This window comes from Lycorma delicatula, chromosome 1, assembly GCF_047948215.1.
Source record: "Lycorma delicatula isolate Av1 chromosome 1, ASM4794821v1, whole genome shotgun sequence".
Lineage (NCBI taxonomy): Eukaryota > Metazoa > Arthropoda > Insecta > Hemiptera > Fulgoridae > Lycorma > Lycorma delicatula.
In genome coordinates, this window is record NC_134455.1 from 323,730,984 (window position 1) to 323,755,859 (window position 24,876).

Here is a 24,876-nt window from a genome sequence, read left to right on the forward strand (position 1 = left end):
AAATGTTTAAACCGTTTAAATCTGTAGGTTTCAGATCTTTCTTACAGCTTTATATGCGGTAGGAAGTCCGATATCTTGCTGCTGGGCTGACTTACGCATTAACTTTGATGTCTTTCGGTCATAGCATACGGAATAATAAGCAGCTTCAGTTCGTTTAGTTTAGGTGGTATTCCACTTTGATCAGCGTCTTCAACAGTACATGTTGACCAAAGGTTTTCGATAAGAATTCGAAATGCGTTGCGGTAAGGAAATAAGTATTTGGAAACTTTTCAGAAAACTTTTGTGCTTCACTAAATCAGAAGTACACTTGTCGCCTTTACGAAAGACGTGCTCAACGTCTTTCAAAGAACCATTACGTTTGTCGCAACACGAAACGAAACGAAGCAAGTTCAATCGAAACTAAATAACTGACGTCTTGGTTTATTACTGAGCAACGTCAAACGAACCCACAGGGCAACCAACTGGCAGAACAGAATGCTCCATTTAATTCTAAAGCATACTGCGCAGCGACTTTCCGAACGCACTGTAGAAATACAAAATAAATATTAAATCATTAGTTGATGGAGAAGCATAGTCAATTTCCAGTTAAAAACACAGAATAAATTCAAATTTTTTGAAAAGCTGAAAAAAATGAATTGAAGAGAAAAAATGAATCGTTTAGAGGAGGAATTTTGGAAGCGACTGAAGAAAGTGGCTAATCATAGGAGAGGTGAAGCAAGGTTTAATGAGAAGAGTTAAGAGGCTATCAAAAGAAAACAAGAGTAGTCTATAGACAGAGCAATAGCAATAGCTGCAACAGCAACACACAACAAGGGGAAGTGTATAAAAGAGTACCTAGAGAGACACATGATATGCACGCGTAGGGAGAAAAGAAAAATCTCTAAATGGAATGGAATGCAAAGTTGGCAGGAGTTTATTACTCCCTACTCCATCGCAGAACCTGGACAGAGTCCCTTGCTGCTGGATCATTCTAATCGGGCTTGTTTTTTTTAAAAGGGTTATTTTTAATCTCGGATCTAGTTTTTCAAGTTTTGTTTATTATTAATTTAGTGAATTTAAGACGGATTTAATTGCATTCCAATCCGTTGTTAAACCAGCGTTATCGAACCCATTTCATGGGCCGACCGCGGAAGGCTAGGCTTATAAAGCCTGTCCTCCCGACGTAATTCCCCTTCAGACCGTCCACTGAAGTCCTTTCGGTGCTAACTCTTTAATAGGCTAGCAGGAATACGTCACAACGGGGCACTAGCTATAAGGAGGGAGCAATGCGTCCCCTTTTCCGGAGGAGTCGCAATTGCTGGGTTATTTTGTCTTACTGTAAGTTTTGAAATAGGAGAGGTTGTGTAGAAGCTCTTCATCCGCTAGAATCTCTAAATGAACAACTGATAAATGCCGAGGAGTATAGAAACGGGAATTTTTAGACAAGTTAACTGACGTGCAAGATTTTTCAAGAACGGCTACTCTTTCCTCAATTCCTGATAAACGGTCAAAATGATCAAGAATAAGAATAGTGAACTGGTGATTAAGAAAGGAAGAACTATTTTAAGGAATTTGTAAATAACCTCTCAGGGAAAGTTGTGGAAAATTAAAAATTAGACTTTGAAGGGTGTTACCAGTGACGGAGGAGCAGACTAAAATTGAAATAGAAAACGTATTGTAAAAAATAAAGATTAATAAATTATCATATACTGAAGAAATCTTCAACAGAATTCTGGTTTCACAAGTGTGCCTACTATCGATTACATTTTCTTTCTGAGACAAGCTATTCAGGAAATCTGGAAATGATATAAAAGCACGATTTCTGTTGGGATTTTACAAAAAAAATGTGGTAGAATCAGTTGAAAGAAATTATGGGAGGCAATCTAAGAGGCAGGAATTCTAATAAATTGTTCTGGTGAGACTGGAATAAGACAAAAAATGAAAATATTCGCTTGTTAATGTACTTATTACAGGAAATGAGGTAAAAACAAATAGGACTGAGAATCAACCAAGGGAAGACCAAAAGGGAAAACTTAAGCATCACAAGATGCTAAAGTGCTGTGCGATGCTTAAGATATGATCAATTTTTGAGATTTTAGCTCTTCAAATACCTGTAAGTACAGAAAATTGAAGTAGTAATATAGAAAAGGAAATAATGGTTCGATTATATTCTGCTACAGGGGATGGTTTTATGAATTGAATAAACTGTTCGGTATGTTCAAAAATGTTCAAGAACAAAAAATATAAATCATGAGACCGCTTCTAACATTTTACCTGAAAAATGGGCCTTTAAGAAAATGAAAGAAAAGATTTTATTTTTTGAGAATTAGGTTCTGAAGGAGGCTTTTTTGAACAGGTACAGAAGGATGGAGTCAGACAAACAAAGAATGCGGAGTCTAATGAATAGTTCAAGGAAACTGATGTAACAATAATAATATTGAAAGATTTGAACTGGTTTGAATGTGTTCTGAGGAGTAAACGTGTATGAACAGAAACCAGGAGGAATACTACCGCTAGAGAAAGCCAAGCTTTGGGAGGGGGTAATTAAGGAAGGATCTGAACTCGATTACAGCCAATAAGAGCACGGTGACTGACGCAGAAGCACGAGGAGGCTTCAGAGTAATAATGAATCGTCTTCGGTTTACGTGCCCGATTAATGATGGTGGTAGTGGTAATAGATGCAATGGTAGATGGCTAGATGTAGTAATTCTGTATTTGTGTCAGCGTTTACATGCATTCTAAGAACGGTGTCTGGAATGCCCAACCGTATTAGTCTGCAACTACTCTTAGAACAATCGTTACATTTAAGGCCTGTGTATTCAGTGCTCATTTTTGAGTTAATAAACGGAAATAAAAACACAGAATACTGTATTACAAAAAGAAATAAAACAAACGCAGTAAACAAAACACACAGTTTGATATATTAATTTTATGAACCGAAACGGACTACCTCATTCCTAATACTCCAGTATTTTCAATACAAAGTTTATGGTACGGTTTATCAATCAGCAATTTAGCAATCTAAGTTTCTAAAGATTTTCAGAAACACTAGTAAAATCCTCCACTACAAAAACCAGATTAATGTTCTGTTGTAAAGATGTGTTTGTTACCAATTAATAAGTAAAAGCGATTAGAAAATATTTATGTTTTAAGTAATTATAAATTATTTGTATAAAAAATTATAAATCGCAAAAAATATTTATATTATATATTAAAAATGATAATTTAAAAGTTAGTCAAAAGCTTACAAAACTGAAGGTTTTAGCTTAAAGGCTGACGACGACTATGAATGTAATACGAGAAGAAGTTGTGGACGAAATGACCTCATGCTTGAAAAATGACTACTTCGATAGGCGTGGATCAAATAGGAACGTTTACAATTAAACTTGTTCGCATAGACTTTTTTAAATAAATTCGAAGGAAGTTGTGTGTAATTTCTTGACTATATCGATGAGTATAACTTTTGAAGTTTTCTTAACGATAAAACTCTTTCGCATGTAGGGGGGTTTTATTGTTCACAGGTCGAGTAATTTCAAGTTAATATTATTTTATTTTAACTTTGTTTAGAATAATGTTGCAAGACGTGGGACTATAAAACTAAAATCACTATCTACATTTATAACTTAATTATAGCTTACTGAGCATACAAGAATTGGTAAAGGCATTTTAGACATTTGTAGAACACGCGTGTTCTGAATATTTTACTTAATGGTTTAATAACTATCATTCGACTATCTCTGTAGAATAATTATGACAAATTTTTGGGAATAAAATATAAATAAATTGGAAGAAAGAAGACGGGGCGAGCAGCAATTTTATTTTCTGATGTCATCACATTTGGTGATGTTTATGACATGATGTTAAGTATTTTATGACCATAATGAAAACTGTTAGCACGCGTTAATCGCAATTAACAGAAGTAATCGCTAATTTCTGATACTAAGTACAAAAACGTTTATACATCTCTTTACATTTCGGTAAGAGCTGATAGAATCAAAATCACTCATCCAGAAAATAAGTTTTAAACATTTGGCCCGATCTATGAAGAATTATTTATTTAAAAAGATTCGAAACCGGAGTATTTTTTAAACCTCCGACTTCTGTAACCATATTATCTTACTTAAAAGATAAATGAGTTAAATGAACAAAAAAAAAAAAAACACCAATTCCTCAAATATTGATATTTTTCAATCGTGAATGTTTCAGCACGCAAAGGCAAGTGGGATGTTTGACCAGGCTCTAGCGTTAAAATATGAAGAGAAGGTTCTAAGATAAAAATATAATATTATTTTGTAAATATTAACAGTTTTATTTATTTTTAAAATAAAATCCTGTCTTATCTAGTTAAAATTAAAATTACAAATATTACGTTTGTTTTAATATTTAAGTAATTATTAAAAATTTAATTAAGTATGAAATTCATGTACAGTAACTATACGATAGATTCGTTAATGTTCACGATTTTTCTTTTCAAAAGAAAAGCGCAGTAAAAACTTTGCTGGAACTTTGTATAATTAACGCTTTAATAATATTAGTGATTTCATAGATTTAATTCTTAGATATTTTATCTCAACAAATGACTCTTGTCAAAGCAGTTATGCCGTTTGGATTATCATTTTCAGAATTTAGCTGTAACGAAACACCAAGTACTTAAACTGTTTAAAATAAGATTGTTAACAGTATCGTAAAATTAAATTCAGCAGTTACGTACAAAATCATACGGTGATTTCAAGGCTTTAATATATAATTCATGACCGTTAAACATATACAATTTATTAGTGATTAAAGACTTTAATTAATGATTAACACCTGTCATATTTTTTCGAAAATAAATGAGATAACTATTATTAAAAATTTACCTACTAGACTTACGTAGAAGCAGGGAAGGGTACCCATTGAAATAAACAAATTAAAAATAAAAATTTGAAACTAAAATTATTACAATATGTCGGCAATCAATGAATACAATTTTTCTCCATTAAATTCCTAATAAAAATTCCAACGACTGTTTCGGGTTTAGTGGACTTCATTCACAAATTTATTTAGTTTTTACTAGACTTCAGAATGACTCTCGTTTCGTTTTAATTTTTATAAATCCGCTGATGTTCTAAGATGTAGCAGGAGAAAGAAATATCGAAAAATTTAATTCTCGGTAAACTTTTTAAATATATGCAGTGAAGAAATAATGTAACTAAAATAAAAATTGGTGGTCAGAGAAATCAAACAAAGGCTTAAGATTCGTTGAGAATGTTGTTCTTTGGCTGCTAAAACTAAGAACAAATTATTTGGGCAATATGAATTCACATCTAGTAGATAAAATGCACCTTAAAATATAAATAATAAAATACGACAAACCTATTTAAGGCAGGAAAATTGTAGCATATTTGCGGATAAATATATTTATTATTTTTCAATAAAGGTTTAATGAATGGATTAAACAAGAAGTCATAAAAAAGCGATGATTTTATAACAATTAAAAGGACCTTTCCTCCAGAAAAAAATTCGAATCTTTTCTTTCACTCTTTGTGATGTAATACTGTAACCTTTCTTGTGTGCGATGTAATCAAAAATTGATTTGACGGTTCTAAAATCTGGGTGGTCACTTACAGCTTTAAATTCGAAGTGTCGGAAAAAAAAATCAATGAAAGTTTTTTTAGTTTGCGCGGTCGTGCAAGGCGTAAATTTACGTTTTTTTTAGATATGGAAAAGTTAGTGTATAGTAGAAGTAATCTCTAGACTTATAGACACAAACAGTCAGGATATTTTTGAGAGAACCTTGTGAAAATATTGTGAAACAAGAGTTTAATACGGAGTCAAAACACCGATATTAAAAGATATCAACAAACAAACAAAAATTGGGTAAAAATTACTTTACAATCTTCAGAAACGGTTATTATTTAATCAATTATCATTTAAATCATCATTTAATTATCAATTAATCATTAAAATCGTTTAATCAATTTATAGCGTGTGGCTGTTAAAATATGCTAAAATAGCGCTATTAAAAGATGGAGAGATATTTTTACCTCCGACAGTCGAACGCCAAAGCGTATACGTATTTATGTTTTTACGTATTATAAGCGTATTTATGTATTTGGCCAAAAATTACGTTATTTGTCCCCTTGTAACTTTTGAACGAATAAAAAAGATTTCAGTTATTTTTTTTATTACTTAAGAAATGATTTCAGGCATTCAAATATTGTGAAACAAGAGTTTAATACGGAGTCAAAACACCGATATTAAAAGATATCAACAAACAAACAAAAATTGGGTAAAAATTACTTTACAATCTTCAGAAACGGTTATTATTTAATCAATTATCATTTAAATCATCATTTAATTATCAATTAATCATTAAAATCGTTTAATCAATTTATAGCGTGTGGCTGTTAAAATATGCTAAAATAGCGCTATTAAAAGATGGAGAGATATTTTTACCTCCGACAGTCGAACGCCAAAGCGTATACGTATTTATGTTTTTACGTATTATAAGCGTATTTATGTATTTGGCCAAAAATTACGTTATTTGTCCCCTTGTAACTTTTGAACGAATAAAAAAGATTTCAGTTATTTTTTTTATTACTTAAGAAATGATTTCAGGCATTCAAATGTCCGAAGTTGTGTACTGCTTTTGAAATAGATTTTCACGCGACTGGAAAGCTTCTCAGCGAACATGGGGTCCCCGTTTCGCCAACGCTAACAGGAATTCTTTCCATCACACATGTTGACGTCGAACCGACGTTTTTGCCATCGGGGTTTTTAAAATCTTCAATATTTTCTTGTTAGAAGTATAAAAATAATTTAATAATACTTCAGTCACAACTAATGTTACTTTTGTAGTTTTAATTTATGATGGTTTTCATAGAAAATGGTTGTATAGAAATAAACATAATAAAGGTAATATATTAAAATAAAAATATCTTTATCTTTGCCGATTTGCAACTTTTTGGGTTTGCGAGTTGCTTACATATAAATTTGTCTCCGAATCGATCAAAATCAGTGATAACATTTAACAACGTCAGGATAGTAGCCTGCAAATGTTTAATTCTTCGTCGCTTTAGTTATAATTGCAAGGATTTTTGTCTGATATTTTCTATATATTTACCTAAGGCACTAGTCAATGATGGCTGAAAACTTCCACGCGGCCTGGAATTCAAAATGTACGCCCTCGAAGTCAGTTTGTTTTTAAATGATTCTGAATTATATTTGAAATATGAAAAAAATTAATAATAGTTCAAAATTTCTGCGGTCGATAGATGAAAAAGTGTAGAAGGCTTAAAAATAAATAAGTAAAGCTGAAAAATATACGCCTTAGAAAAGATTTATGACGAAAAGAGGTTGCCAAAGCCGTCATTTTGAATTCTAACAGTTTTGTGACTACCTTTTAATAAAAAGATAAAATTTTATTTATTTTCAAATATACTTCAAAATATCGCAGTACACCATGAAGGCATAAAACAAACAAACAGTTTACCTGTCGGAAGCGACTATTTTTGTAAATTTTATTATATACGGCTTAACTCAATTTTATCCAGTATTTTCATTTTCGAATTACACTGAATTACACAATAGAAAATCACACTAAACTGTAAATAAACGGCGCAAGGTAAGAATAAAAAAGATATGTACAAGTATAATTTGCATCCTTGTTCAAAAATATACATGGGTATAAAGAAATATAAATTTCTATTCTCAACGAAAGTATCATTTGCAAGAAATATTAGACGAGCATCTAAATTATATCAGATAAGAACTTTTTATACATAAAAAAAGAATTTCCTTGTCTCTCTCTCACTTTCCCAAAAATCGAAGATGGAACGTTAGCAGGCGCCATGCGCTACTCGCCTTCTCAACTTCCGCCTGTCTCTCCTCCCTTCTATTAATCAATTTCTAGTGGGAAAAATGTCATTATTGAAAGCGAAAGAAGCCTAAGGGATAAAATAGAAATACGACAGTGAAAATGAGAAGGCGAGGTCAGTTATAAAAAAAAATTAATTTATGCCTTTTTCATGAAAACCAGCTTAGGTATGGAAAAAAATCAAAGAACTGAAATAAATTTTCGTAAATGAAAATGTTGTTTCAACACCATCCCTTCAACAGATGTCATTTTTTAAACAAAATTTTTAAGACCTATCGCTATAATAAAGACAAAGTAGTATCGATTCGATATCCGTGAATCGACGTGCACGTCGATGCTAATATAAGGTTTATTATTCTATTGAATAATGCCCGCTTTCTTGACGGTATAAACGCTGTAAACAACATAAAACATTTTTTCTTATTTAACAGTGTAAAACAACATTTTCCTTCCTGATTATTTTTAAATGTCTATCACTTTGGAGTCGAAAAAAATTAAAGATTTGCAGACAATAATGAATTAAAATAAAGTGTAAGTAAAGTAAGATATATATATATATATATATTTCTCCAACCAGTTTTCCAACCACTGCCGCTTCTGGGTTTGTGTATGAAGGCAAATGCAATTACTACTATCGGCTTGCCGAGCCTGCAGATGCAGCGTAATGTTAAGTGTAAATATACCGGTGAAAATGTAGTCTGGACCAGTCTCAGGCCAACCACTCCTGAGACATGTGGTTAATTGAAACCCAACCACCAAAGATTGTATCGACAGTCTAGCATGCAAATCCATATAAAAGCAACTGGATTTACAAGAACTCAAACCTTAGAACTCTCTACTTTGAAAATCAGCTGATTTTGCGATGAGTTTAACCACTAAATAATTAGTAAAGTAATAAGTAATTATAAATAAAGTAATTAGTTTCAGTGTAAATCAGTAACCTTGAAATATTTTCGCCATTTATTTCTACAAGTTAACGAGAATTCTGAAACCATAATTACCATTAGCAAATATAAATCTGTAAGCTATACGATTCCACATTCTCGGCTTATCGTACAATAGATCCAGTTATGTTTATTTATAGAGTCGATATTATCTCATCGATAAAATATACACTTTGAACAAACTGATGCAAATTAACATACGGGAAAGTTTCGAAGAACTGATAAATTTTTCAAAGTAAACTTGTTTTAATTCTCTAGCTATCTTATATTAATAAACATACGAGTATAATTTCAAACGACGAGATGTTTTCGCTTACGGAAACACATTTTTCGATGACAAACTTTTTATTACATAAATCCTCAGATTAAAAAATTTCCGTTCTTAAATACACTTTAAAAAAATATATTTTGGTTAATTGATTTAAAATATGCATACTCAACTCATGAAATCCCTACACATTTATATAGAAATTCGATTTGAAATAAGTAATATTCTCAAACGATAAATAGATATGAAAATTAAGTATCAGAAAAACGTGTAATAAAAATATTTTGGGATCAAAAATTCCATAACTACAATAACTCAAAACCCCCAATAGTAATACGTTTTGAGGTCAAAACATAGCGATTAAAAATCCCATTAAATAAGTAGAATTTATTAGTCTTCAAATAATGCTTAAACTACAATGCTACAAAAAACTCATCTCATAAAAACAAAGAAGGTAAATTTTATTACTTTTATATATTAGTAAAATTATTTATTTTTCTACAAAATTTAAAGTATGGACTGTTGTTTACCTCGTATGTTTTCGGAGATACTGTATATAAATAAAATTTAAAGTGTCATAGTTTTATTTAGATATTTTAATCTCGTTATTATCTAATATAACTCCAAAAATATCGTCTTAGCAGCACAGTACCTGGAATTTTTTAAACGTTTCGTTTTAATTTTTGTCTTAAATCTTTATCACATGTTATTACACCGATGTAGTATAATAAAAGAAACACGCTATTTATATCCGTATTTACATTATATTCGTATAAATATCGATAACATTATACATTTAGTTAATAAGACAATAAACTGGTTTAGGTGATCTGAACTCAAATATATTCCTATTTTAGGTGAATTCTCTGGCTCATCATATTTCACTCGACCAGCTAAATGCGACTCTAAACCATTTTGAGTGAAGTAATCATAAATAAATAACTTTCTACATAGATCTATATAGTATTGGGTTTTAATAATGTCTAATAAAAACTAAAAATCACTTCTGTAATTTAGAACAGTAAAAAATCAGTATCTCAAATAACACTGTGTGCCTTTTATTTCTAAGGATATCGATTAGCTTATCTAAATGCTAAAATTTTAATAGTAAAATTTATTCATAATACTTGTTAAAACCTTTTTTTAATTTTTTCTTAGAAACATTTTTATGATGCTGATACCATCTTTATGGTTAGTGACTTTTTAAAATTTTATCGGTGTGATATTCACTTAATTACACATTTAATTAATTTATTCTTTAACATTTTTTATTACAATTTTCATAATTTTTTAGGGGAAATATGTTAATTTGTAATTATATGTTAATATTTGTAATTTGTAATTTTGGTGTTAAAATGTAATGAAGTGTTTTATCATACTGATTTCTCTAACAAGAGGCGTAGCAACTTCCAATACTAAAACGTACATGCGTGTCGTTTAAAGTATATGTAGCTTATTGTTGTAAATAAAGAAAAAATACTGGGAACGATTTTATAACATAAAAATTTAACGTAAGATTAAATCTAAAACAGTGCTACCAACCTGAATTCTTGAACTCCAAGATATATGTACCACAGGGTGAACATGATTAGGTTGGTATCTCTTCTCCCTTTACAAAATAAAGATAACTATTTTAAAATCGTTTGAACTGTAGTCCATTCACTTAACTTAAAGAGAAATTGAATTTAACATTGTAATTTACCAAAATATTATAAAAATTTCAAAATAAAACTGAACGAAATAAAACTGAGTGCTGTCGAGTAGAAATAGGCACGTCGCGGTACGAAACGGTGCGGTGTAACTCTATCTAGAGAACATGATTATTTTTAACTCTAGTCACTAAAAGTGCAACGAATGATTCACTAGTTTCGACGCGTTACTGTGAAAATTGTATTTCCTTTTGACCGGAAAATGTTAAAAGTAACCTCTGAATATTTCTTAACGAGTCACCTGACAGTATCTCTCTTCCTTTGCCTTATTGATCAACAGGGCTGCCTCTACCGTTCATGAGCAGTAGCCCGCAACTGATTTTCCAGCTAAAAATGTCACAACGCGAAGGGGTTTTCAATCTCAATGCGTTGCGTAATTTGTTTACACTCGCTTGCATTTAATTACGTTTTTCCTTTTTTTTTTCTATCAAAATATTTTTCCCTGTCAGATATATGTCAAATATTGTTAATTCTCTTACTAATTAAAGTAACATATTTAATAAACGGCTATGTCTTTAAAAGATTTTCTTAATAATAAAAAAAAAACAAATTTATAATTATAAATACAATAATTAAAATAATTTCTAAAACATTTATCAATCTATCCGAAGTTGGCAACAATGATATATGCAGTTTTACTTAAATTACAAAACCAGTACAGGTACAATAATTTAATGTTTAATTTGATAGTGTAATAAAATTAAAATTTTAATTATTTCAAGACTACATATACGATAACAGCTTTTTTATAGTGTTTTTAGTATTGCTTATAATGTTAGACCGATACCGTTTCACAAGATAGAAAAATTTAATAGATCTATAAATTAAAGTTATATTACATCGATTATCGTTCATTAAATTAATGTTACACTGCAAGTAAGAAGTAACAAAATGTACTCTACTAAAATTTAGTAATAAATAAAAATGTAGTATGGTGCCACTGTAACTGATAATGTAACAAAAAATTAGTGTTATGTACATTTAAAAATTGTTATTATTACTTAATACATAATAACTGACAATTTTCCATCGGTTCTATTTCTTCAGTTTAATATTTAACTTAAGATGTAGGATACGAAAACATTTTGTTGTCAATAGCACTCGATCCGCAATATTAAACCTTATTATAAAAAAAGAAGAGGAAACCTATTATTTATTATTATTATTATTATTACTTATGTCTACGTCAAGAATTTTGGCTTAATTATAAAATTTGTTGTCTCATTTAGTCCGAAGAGATTATTGTCGTTATCTTTCTAAACGCTAGTAGGTCGGAAATATTGCCACATATACACAAAAAACCGACATAACTCAAAGGAGAAGGTCGATATTGTTCTGTAGGGGGAGTTGATCGGTTCATTTTGTAACAGAATCAAGTAGAATTAACCTGTTAAAAATAGTAAAGTAATTAATCAGCTTCCTTAACAGCCAAATTTTAAGATTAGTCAGCCATAGTCTAGGTAGAAGTCTCACAGGGAATCTCTGGATAAGAAAAACATCGATTGAATTTTTATTTTGGTATCATCCAACAGTGGTGCCATTTGAACAAAATATTTTTTTAATATAAATTTCCTAACTGAACACAAAAAATTTTAAAATACTGTTTATATAAAGAATTGTAGTTTTTGTCTTATTAAATTTTAATGAGCAACCTATTTAGTGTAGTCATATTATTTAAAATACATTTAAATTACAGTCTACTGATATCCTGATTTTTTATTTTCATTTAAGACTTATTTTGATAGTATTTTCTTTAGTGAAACAGTAATTCAGATTATACTAATCCGAGTTAATATTATATAGACGTAATCATTAAAAAATACTTAACTTTTTGTTTAATAAATAGCCCCACAAAGATAAGGAAATGTGCTTATCGAAAACATCTTGGTGAATATATATTAAATTTATATATTATTTATGTTTTTATTATTTCTACATTTAAGACACATTTCTAAATTTAAAAAGATTGTGATTTTCGCTAATCATCTATAATACTTATAATAACGGTGGTTTATAATTATTTTGTCTTATAATTATTTCGTGGACTAAGGTTACCCCAAGGTTAAACTATTAAAAAAAATCTTTTTCGGAATATTTATTATTCGGATCTCAAACGATAACATAGCAATTTTTCGGTCTAGTATTGTTCAAATTTATACCGAATTTATTTTCCATTTCGTCTTGGTTTCAGATATAACATAATGATATCACAATTACAATGATATCATAATGAAATAATCACAATTACGTTTTTATCTGGAACACGGGAAAAGAAAAGGGTTTTATTAGTATAATTAATTTTTGTGTTTATTCTATTTAAGAATAAAGGTTCACACTAATGATTTTTACAGAACCCTTTGTTATTAGTATATATTTGAACAATATAAAAAGGAAGCCGACTGTAAATAACTACAACATATTTAGTATTACAGTTTATGAACGTAAAATCTTCGTTCTCAATATCTAAACATAAAGTACGAAAAATAGGATAAACACAATGAAATACATTTTAGAGAGAAAATTATTTTATATATTTTTCAAATTTACTCTTAATTTATTATTTAGGAAAGTTCAACGTAATAATTATCACTTATTAAACCAGTGAAGGGTTATACATAAACACCCAGTACAAACAAAGTTAAGGAAATACACATCCATGTATTTAGATATGTACTTCCTAAAAACCTAATGGTCAGAACGAAAAACAGAGAACGGCGACTAACAGAGAGACCTTAAATCTTTCGTTAAAAAACATTATATATATATATATATATATATATATATATATATATATATATATATACATACACGTACCATACATACATAGTTTCGAATGTTACAAAAAATTCAGTAAATGTTAATATGATTTCATTTTAAGTAATTATTACTATTTTTAGATGTGTGCCGATTATTTTAAACGTTAACTTTCTTCACAAGTAAAAAATCTTTGCAAAGCTTGACATTTTTTTCCCCGATCGCTGTTTTGTTAATCTAATCGCCGATCTCGGTTTTTTTTAGTAAACCAAATATAGTCTCAAAAAAGTGTAGGGTCTTTGGAATTATTCGAAAACGTCTAATTTAAGCAAGAACAGTTCACAACTATCTAATAACCGGACGGTTGGCGATCAGAGATGAGACACTCGATGAAAAGTATTAAAATATAAAGTATTATGTAAAGTTACGTATTAAAATTTGTTATACGCTAAGCTAAATTTCCTTCAACCAAAATACAAGAGATATTTCAGCTCTACAAATGACATCTTTACTCTGTTCAACACAGGGATCGGCCGGTTAATGAACGCAAGTACTTTAAAAGAAAGAGACTCTGACTAGAGTCGCTTGTTATCTCAAACAATTTACAGCCATCATAGTCACAGCAAGGACTCGAAAAGACTGAATAGAGTAAACGATTTCAAAGTATTCTACCGCTAGGTTTTATCCATGACGATTGGCGATGATGTTACTTCACAGATATAAATGCTTGCAATAATAAACCGAACGGAATTTTATAACAAAACGTTTTTTTAAATTTTCATTAAAATGCTTTCATTATCTTTGCTCTACAGTCTTCAGCGATTTTTACTGCTATTCTCACGTTGGCGCAAAGTGATGATACTACTAACGGTTTTTTTAATTAATTTTTTTTAAGTAGACAGACACATATTCAAAATGTGATCGGAAAAGTATGTTGGATTTGAATTTATGTCTGTTCATTGTTGCGTGTTTTTGATACTTCATTAAGAACCACTTCTTTAAACACTTGAGTTATGCAATTGTGCAAAAATACAAAACAATGATGTATTAAATGTACAGATAAAATCCAAATTCACCTCTCAACCACTCTCCAAGGTCGTAGGAGGCCGTTTTTTTTCTACATTATGAGTCTACCTAAAAAAATTCAAGTAGTACATCGCTGACTCCAATGCGAGAACAGCGCTAATCACTAAAGATGGTTGCAAAGACAACTGAAAACGTTTTGCGACCGTTAAACATTTTATTATGAAAAATTTAGTTAAGTTTGCCGATACAAAACTTAACTACTTCTTATTTTTTTACTACTTCTACTACTTAACTTCTTTTATATTTTTAAATTAATATTTGGTGGATTTAAATAAACAAAAGGTTTTTATAAATATAAGTATGAAAAGCTGTTTTCGAGTAAAGGCTAATGAAAAATTTCCCCTTGATTTTTGCTCCAATACTAAAATAAAGTTATATTAAAATTCTTGGGACCCAAATTGTGAGTGTGAATTGGTTATTTTAAATTTCGTATCTGAAGGTTAAAAAAAGGAATGAATTCCAGAACTGCATCTCCAGTAGTTGAAAATTTGAACAATCAGGGCAAAAAGCACATCAAATTAAATTTGATTTAATTTGCTTTGTTAATAACTGCCAAAATAAAAATAAAATTTTGTGACAAATTGTAGAGGATCTAATTTTGAGAAAATCAATGATGTAAAGTCAATTGATGATAAAAGTCAACTAAACAGTTTGTTGTACAAATTGTTAGTTTGTTGCACAAACGTTGTGCAACAGTTACAACTCTCAAACAGATGCACAAAACAATTTTTTGCACAAATCTGTTCTAATTTTAATTAAAATTGTACTTTCACCTGCAAACTTGGCAATCTCATCTTAGATAAACAAGATTATTTTACCAATAACAATGATCTCAAACCACTACTTCATCCTGAAAACTCATTCTGACATTTTGAAGGAGCCTTGATATATAATACTTTAGAAAGGAATACATGTAGTCCGAAGAAATATAATAATACAAACACAAATAATTGTGATGGCATGCTTAGTGATTTACTAATACGCTTCAGAGTGTAACAGTATGCTTTGATTTTGCTTTGAGCAAAATAAAATTGATTTGTTCCATTGTCCAATGGAAATTTATTGTTTGAGAGTCCCCCTCCCAAAAAATGCCACTTTAAGAGCAACAGGAATATTAGTACTAATTCATTAACAGGAACATTTTCCATGCAGTTGTAATGGTACACCTATCTGACAGATGTTCTGTAGTGCTATTACCCTTCAAAGGTAAGACAGTTCAAAGGTAACAGAAAATATGTTCTTATCTGTTAAAGTTGCCAGTGAAGAGGTCAATGATGAATGGTATCGGATTTGTCAAACATCATTAATGTAATACTAATAATTCCTATATTGTTCTAATTAAGAAGGGCTAAATGATCAAGAACAATTCTGAGGACCCCAAGGTCTCCTCTTTTTTTAGTTTCTTATTGAAAAATGAAATTTTTTGTAATCTGGTTATTGTCAATAAGATATGAATGTAAATAAATGTAAGCAACTCATCTGATACTATAGAAAGTAAGTTTTTCTTTCATTTAATTCTCTCAAGATGTAACCCTACAGGGAGGACTTAGCATTAATCATAATTCTGCTTCTGATGCAGTTATTACACTGAGAGAATTTTTGGTATTTCTCTTGAATTATATTATTAAACCTGCTTCAACTGAAAAGTAGTCAAGTAGACCTCACGAAGCAAGATTGGATGACCATGAGATTCATTTACTGAATATAAAAATCTTCAAATCATTATAATTACATAGAAGTAGTCCATTAAATTTTCTTGGCTTTATCCAAAACATACAGTACAATGGGTGAAATATTGCCTAGTAATTAAATATTATTTAATGGCAATTATTTGATTATTTAATGGTAAATAATTATATTAAAATGGAATGTTAAAAAGGAATTGTAAGATCTAATGAGTCATATGACGTAAAACTACACAGAGTAATGTTCTAAAGGTTTCAAGTAAATCAAAGAATGATAAATAACCTAAACTAGGTTGGTTTGTTATCTATTTTATTTAATTCTGTGCCTATTTTACAATAAGTACATCTGCAGTTGTAATTTTTACATTCAGTAGAGTTTATTGTTATTTTGTTTGTTAAAAAGAAAGATTGCTTTTACATAATTATTTATTAGTATTTTTAACTACTGGTCTATATCTAAGTTGTTAATAAAATTTCTCTAACACAATTCTGTCACTATGTTACACTTTCAAGAAAATTTTGTTAAAAGTTATTGCAGATAATTTTTTCAAATTATTCAGTAAATACAGGTAAAAGAAAAATCATTGAATAATTTTGTTCAAGAATTAGAAAACCCTGTTTATGGTCCAAAATAACAATGAAAGTCTGAACAGCTGGTCTAGTTTTAAAAAACTATTAATTGAATTTTTAGGAATAATAATACCATCTATCACTTTTAAAAAAATTCAATCAGGAATGTCATCTGTATTAACTAAACATTTACTCAATTTAAATACATATTAAATAAGTATTAATTTCTTGGGAATCAATTAAAAACAAAACAGTGAATTACAAAGTTATTCAATGTTAAACCCCAACCTTAGTGGGCCCAGCTACAGCCTATTCACCACAATATTAACGTTTAATTTGGATGCTTCAATGCACCACAGTACAGTTTGATTTTGAAGAGAGAAGTCAACTTGACTGACCCAAGTAAATTTATTGTTTAACAACATGAAAAAAATTTCATTTCATGAGCATATCTGCTTTACTTAGCAGACATATATTAAATGTAATGCCAATTTAAGTAATTGAATTTTTCTGCTGCTGTTATACAAAGAACAACACAATTACAGTGTTTTTTAACACTTCAAGATTGTTTTAAAGTAATGTTGGGAATTCAAATTTCGCATATAATAATGTTGTATGTGGCTTTACTTTTATTGTATTAATAAATATTTCAAATTATGAAGTTTGAATGTTCATGAAATGTGATAAATTATGTAGTTTCCTTTAGGCATGCCAAAGAATTCTTTGTAAAATTCTCATCACAACTCTAGTCAGAGTAGTGTTTATAATGAAAAATATGGTAAAAATAGATATTAATCTAAAAGTAAAGGAACAAGTTGATCTATCAAAAGCCAACAACTTGTTTTTTAGCACAAAAAAGAAACTATCCTTCACCCAACAGTAGATGTACTACGAGACCATTGGGACATGGCCATCCTTGGCCAAACATGGATGGCCAGTCTCACAACTCATTATTTTTTTGTCCCCAAGGAGGGTGAAGTTATGAATGAAAGATATTCATTAAGGAAAAAATAGATTAATGCTTTTACTTCATTATTATATTTCTGCCATCATGACAAAGAAATAAGTTATGAATTTTTTGTCGTTGAAGTTATGTGTACTTTAGTTACTAAAAATTATTATTATTTTATCTTTTGTAATTTAGTTTCTTTTTCAAGTTTCTATAAAGTCTGAATATTATAATTATTATTTATCAGTATTTCTCTCTTTGGAGATAACGTACTGTGCAGGGATCCAGAGGGGGGGGCCTTCTGGGTAGATGGCGACCGAAGCAAGCTCTGTGGGTATCCAAATTGGGATGGCAAGAGAAGCAAGCTCTGTAGCCATGGGGTAGGCCCTTTTGCTCCAAGGAGCCCTTGAGTTGGCTCCAGAATTTGCCTGGGCTGGGTTGACCTGAATCCTGAGGGTCCAGGTTCTGGCTAGGCAGGTCAGCTCTTTTCTTTTTTCCTGTTTAGCCTCCGGTAGCTACCATTTAGATAATTCTTCAGAGGATGAATGAGGATGATATGTATGAGTGTAAATGAAGTGTAGTCTTGTACATTCTCAGTTCGACTATTCCTGAGATGTGTGGTTAATTGAAACCCAACCACCAAAGAACACCGGTATCCAAGATCTAGTATTCAAATCCGTGTAAAAATAACTGGCTTTACTAGGACTTGAACGCTGTAACTCTTGACTTCCAAATCATCTGATTTGGGAAGTCGCATTAACCACTAGACCAACCCGGTGGGTTAGGCAGGTCAGCTAGTATTATAATAAGTTTTTATAATAAGTTTTTTTCCTTACCTTCTAAGAGAAATTTCCATATATTTTTATGAACCTTGTTTTGACAATAAAACAACATTTAAACCAATTTATTAATTGATTTATGTTAAGAAATTAAAACAAAAACTGATTATTATTTCTAAACAGTCAAAATTAGTTTTAATTTCTAACAAATACATTTTCTCTTTTTTCAATATTTTTTTTAGTTTTAAGCCACTGATATTTATCTGTGGCAAAAAAAATAATTTAAACTAAAACTCTACTTCTACTAATTTTATTATGAACAAATTCTGTTAAGTGTAACAGCATTACACAGTTTGTTGTCATATTTAAATACATATTTCTAAAATATATATGTTTTAAAATTATATAAACCAGATTTTTTTTAATATCTTTTGTACATAATTATAATGGTTACTACTAATAACAGTGGTATAAACTGAATAAATTTTATTGTGCAATGTTCTTAAAATAAGAACATTTAAATTCATTTTTTAGGAGATTTTAATAGACTTTAAAACCTGTTATTAAAGTTATTAAGTTTAGTTTAGCCATAGAATTTTCAAAATTATTCACCCCCTTATAAAAGTGATCTATTAAATTATCATTAAATTTTAGTGCCAGGTAAATTTATGTTTTCGTTATGAATTTTATAGTGTTTCTTATTTCTGAATGATATTCATTTTTAGCAATTTTACTTCTGATTTCATTAGGCATTACTCAAACTCTTAAATCTTACTATATTTTAATTTTTCAGTTATTCAGTCATAATGCACTAAAATATATTGCAATGCCCCACTGGATACCATTTGGATGAAAATAAGTAATTTAGGTACTAAATGATAATGCAAATAATCTTGAAACATTAAAAAAACATAATTATAATACTTTTTCAGAATCTAGCTAAGAAATCTAGTTTTTAAGGATGTTCTTGCACACCTTTAGACAAAAGATAATGTTAAATACTTGTATCATTTCATCTGATCCAAATTCCACCAGTACAGTATTGATTGTGTCATAAATTTGGTTTATTTCTTTTATCACTGGAGACATTGGGTGATTATTTTAAGCATTAGTAAATTTAACAACTAAGAGTTTAATTATCAGCCTGATGACTGCTTTGAGCCTCACCAATGTTAGCATCAGCTATTTAAAAAATCAAGGAGGCAATTTTAATGAGAAGCAGAGTTAAGCGGAACCCATAGTTACCTTCAAAACCAAACAATGACACATAAACGTTACTCAAATGTTTATGTGATTAAAGTAGAACAAATTTTTTGGACTACGATAAACCTTGGCTTTATGAGTTTTATCTTTTTTACTTCCCAGATTTTCTTCATTTGCTCACTAGTAGTAAGCGAATGAAGAAAATTAAATTATTAATTTAAGAAGGCTAGTAGCCTTTGTGAGATCACTTTAAACCTGTCATGCGTAACACTGTTTTTGTTCTTTAAATTGCTTCCAATTATCAAATTTTTTTCTGAAAACATTACTGTCAGCTATCTCTTCTTCCAGGATGTCCATTTCCACTAGACCACTTCTCACTTCCTTAACCAGATTTGTTGTGTGTTTCTGAATTTCATAAGAGATCAAAAATCAACTTCATCAGCCTGTTTGTGTTCATCCTCTTTAAGTGTCCAAAAAATTTAGCTCTTCGTTTTCTTGCTGTCGTGAAAGTTTCTGTTTCCTTGTAGAGTTCCTTGTTGCTCCGTGGTCGCCACTCTTCTTCTTTGTTTTTTTGTGGTCCTAAAATTTTCTGTAGTGTTCTTCGTTCCCACTTGTCGATCTCCTTGATAACCCCTTTTCTGTTCATGGATAAACAAACTACGGCGTATAATCCTTCTGGCTTGATGACAGTGTTGTAATGTCTTATCTTTGCTTGTATGGATATATTTGTTTTGTTGTACTAGTTCGTTATTTTGTAAGCTTTTTCCATTTTCTTAATCCGTGTTTGTATTGCCTATTTATCCAGTCTGTTTGGTTGAATCTATTCTCTAAGATACTTGAAGCTGTTGACCCTATTGATCTTGCCATATCTTGTTTCTAGATATTTTTCATTTTGTGTTTCCATTCCATATAATCCGTTTTTTCAAATGAGATTTGTAGTCCAGTTTTTTTGCAGTTCCTTGTAGTTTCTCAATAATTACCCATGCATCTTTTATTTTTAATGTCAGAAGTGCTATATCATCTGCAAATACCAGGCAGTCAGGTGTTTTCTTTTTTATTCCAGTTGTATTTCTTTAATATTCTTTTTTTCTAGTTGTTTTCGCCAATCCCTGATGATTTTTTCCAGTACAATGTTAAAAAGCGTTGGTGATAGTCCATCTTCTTGCCTAACTCCTGTCTTTATGCTGAAGACGTCCAAAATTTTGCCCATGAATTTAACTTTGGAGGTTGTTCATGTTAAAGTTTGTTCCATAATTTTGTGTGTCTTTCTGTCTGTGCCAAATAGACAGGAGCCTTCTTAAAGGCCATGAATGTACTACTATATTTCTGCCAGTTATTGCTCCCTTATAATGCTCTTAAGGTTGAAAATTTGTTTGGCACATGATCTCCCCTTCATAAATCCTCCCAGGTATTATCCAAATAGATGATCTGTTTGTTCGTAGATTCTATATTGGAGGGCCTTTGATAAAATTTTGTATGCTACTGGTAAGGAGGGAGATTCCCCTATAATTATTGCTGTCTCTTTTGTCTCCTTTTGTGTGCAGAGGGTGTATGAGGGTACTTTTCCATTCTTCCAGGATCTTTTCAGTTTTCCAAATTTCTTGCAGAAAAATTTTGCAAATTTTCTTTTCATCTTCTTCAACATTTCTGCCATTATTTCATCTTCTCTAGGTGCTTTATTGTTTTTCATTGTCTTAATAATCGGTTCTGTCTCCTGTTTTGTGGGGGATCTGAGTCTGGGTTGGGTTTATTATTAGTTTACTTTATTATTACTTTCATAATTCTTTAGGGGGTTTCACAGTTTAATATATTTTGAAAATGTTTGTCTAGAATATTGCAATTTTCTTTATTACTTAAAACTAGTTCACTGTCATCCTTTTTAAAACATAGTCCAGTGGTTGGTATCCTTGGAGTTCTTCTTTGAAGGTCTTGAAGTCCCTAGTGCTGTACTGCTTGAAGTCTTTTTCCATCTTTTCCAATTTAGTGATGTCATGATGCCTCTTGATTATTCTGATGGTTCTCACCATATCTTTTCATTGTCTATTAAAACTGTTCCAATTTTCTTTTGTTTTATAGGAGTTCCCTCATTTCCATGCTTCAGCACTATTATTTAGCATTTTGTTGCACTTATCATTCCACCATCTGTGCTTGGGCTTTCTTTTCAGTTCTGTGTTTCCTTCTTTGCTTCTGTTAAATTTTCTTGAATCTTGTTTTAGTCTGTTCCTAACTCTGCTTTGTTTATTCTTTTTAGATACTCGTCTTTTTTATGACAGAGGGCTTCTGTATTTATTCTGTTTTTTTAAAAGTGGTTTGGATTTGGGCTATTGGGTTGAAATTTTACTTAATTATTGTTAAGTAATGATTAAATCTAAGTTTAGTCCTTTTTTTAACTCTGGTGTTCATTATTTCTTTTTGATTTTTCCTGATTATAGTGACATGGTCTATTTGAATTTTTTCTATTTTTATATTAGGTGCGATCCTCACAGTAAACTGAATATTAACACTCAGAGTTCTTCTGCTTTAATTCAGAGACGTCTTTCCTATCCAGGTGCACCATATGGAGGCTTGAACATCAGGTTAATTCTGTAATAAAATCTACGGATTGTTGAATTACCTTTTTCTGTTCCAAAAGATTGACACCCAAAAAGGTGCAAATATTACAATATTTTTATTTTTATTAATTGAATGGAACTAGAGGCTAAAGCTATGTTACTTTTGAATTTAATATATCCTCAAATATGAACACATTCTGAAAAATAATAGTTTGAATATCACAATAGTCTTTTTAAGTGTTAATTAATTGAATGGTTGAAGGCCAACATCTTTAAAAAATATCTTTTGAAAAATACAGCATGAAAAAAAATTAATTTATATAATTTTTTGACAGGTAATTTGGGAGGTAAGCTTAATCATACATGCTATTTAAAGATTGTGATTAAACACAAATTAATTACAAAGATTTTCAAGATGTCAGTTTATTTTGTGTACAATAAACTGTTTACAACATGCTATCTTATTAAAATATCTTATGATGTTTAGCTATTGTTATTGTTTGGTCACTAAAAGCTGTGAAATTTTAGTCTGATTGAAGAGGTATCAATTGTTCACTTGGTGTAAACTTATCATTTAAGACTGAAAAATGTTTTGTTTTACTGATACACACAACTTGTTTATTTCAGTCACTTGGATGCTGCTGCATATCACATTAGTCATATGGGGATTTAACATTTTTTTATTTTTGGAAATTTTAAAAAGATTTAAATTTAATAAAATTTAAGTTTTATTTTAAAGATTAGGCCAAAACAATCCTTTTTCAAACTTCTATTTTATCAATATTTGTAATGGTAAAGAGGGTTTTAAAAATGTTGAGAAAAGGTAATGTACAATTCTTAGTCCTAATTTTCCAAAGAATTAATCTAAGAATAATACCAATTTTAGCACTTTAAAATCTCAAATTCTTAACAACTTAAAAATCTCAACAACTTAAATCAGTTAGAATTAGTAGTAATTTGTCTCATTAGAGACCTTTTGTAATTTTAAAATGGTTAATTTAAATTACTCTATAAATAAATGTGTAAATCCTAACAAATGATTACAGTATAATATTAGAATGGTACCAATAGCAACTAATTATGTAACTGCACCTTGTTGACAAGTAACAACCTTTCAATAACTAATCAGTGTCTGTAGTAATTTACTGTTACAAAGATGATTATGCTATTAAGAAAAAGTATGGCATATACTTTTAAGTGACGGTTTGTCACCACAGAGTTACTTATACAATATCACATAGTTTATATTTTATTATTGCTCTGTTTTTTATTACACTGTAAAGATTTTTAAGATTCTATTCAAAATTTTTACTTAGTTCTCTTACATTTAATGATTTCTTTTTCATTTCAGATCTTTCTCTTAAAAAGAATAAATAACTTTCTCCTATAGATTTCAAACATAAGACATCCAAAATGTGTTAAAAATAAATTTGAGTTGGATTAGTAATATTATATGTTAATAGATTAGTGAAATTATTTATCAAGTTCTTAAATTAACCTGATATGCTTTTAAAATATTTATACCAGAGACTTATGTGGCAACACTGTTCCTGTTTCATAAGAACTGCCAATACTATTATAATTTAATAATATCATTGCAGAATGTTTAATTTTATGCTTTTATTCTTCTTGTAATATATACATACGTTTATAAACTACACTAAAAATTTGGAATGAATTTGCAAGTAGCCAATAACTTATAATAAAATAAATCCATAAAACAGAATTTTATACAATTAAGTCACTCAATATTCATATATATTCAGTGATTCATTACATTAATGTTAATAATCATTGTATAAAGTACATCTGTAAATAAACATAAAATACTTAAAATAAAAAATTATAAATAAATGTTACTAACCTAAAAATTCTGTTTACCACTACTATTTGCAAAAATTTTATACATATAAATTCAATTAAAATTTGAATTTAATTGTTTAAAACACATAAAAATTAGGCTTCAGTTTAAATTTTAAATATTTTTAAGCAAAAAATAAAACATATTAAACAAGATATCTAAAAGTAAATATCTATGAAAATAAACCAATTGTAGGAAGTATCTTTTACTAAGTAATACACTACATACCATTTGAACAGTTTTGTTTTCCAGGTGCAAAAATAGAATTATTCCATTGTGAATTTAAGAAAAAAATTGTTATTTTTATTTTTTCTGTTGTATTTTTTCATGAAAATAAGCTGTTAATTTATTCTTCTAATTTACAAAGCCATCTTGATAAAAAATTAATATATTTTCCTTCAACCAATATTTTCACGTTTTGTTTCAACTTTTTTTTTTTTTTTAGTTGTATTGTTAATATTTATATAACATATTTTTAAAAACATATATCATTTTAGACTTTAATTTTTAATTAAAATGTTACCTAATAGCTTTTCTACTAATAAATAACTATAATGAGGAGTAACAACAAATTTTAATTTAATATTAAATTTTCTAATTTCTATTTTGAAAATTTACTAAATATATTTCTAAAGAAAATGTTCTTCTATTAGTTTGTATAAATACATAAATAACTAGT

At 29.4% G+C, this 24,876-nt stretch overlaps 1 protein-coding gene across 1 annotated transcript in view; it reads right to left on the reverse strand.

Annotated features, from left to right (window-relative positions):
• The window catches only part of LOC142334203 (uncharacterized), a 64,187-nt gene extending 53,100 nt beyond the window's left edge, over positions 1–11,087 (reverse strand). Inside the window, exon 1 of the mRNA XM_075382030.1 lies at positions 10,592–11,087. Coding sequence (XP_075238145.1) covers positions 10,592–10,635 — 44 coding nt within the window. The 5' untranslated portion in view covers positions 10,636–11,087. The remainder of the gene's footprint in view (positions 1–10,591) is intronic.
• Positions 11,088–24,876: the final 13,789 nt, after the last annotated feature.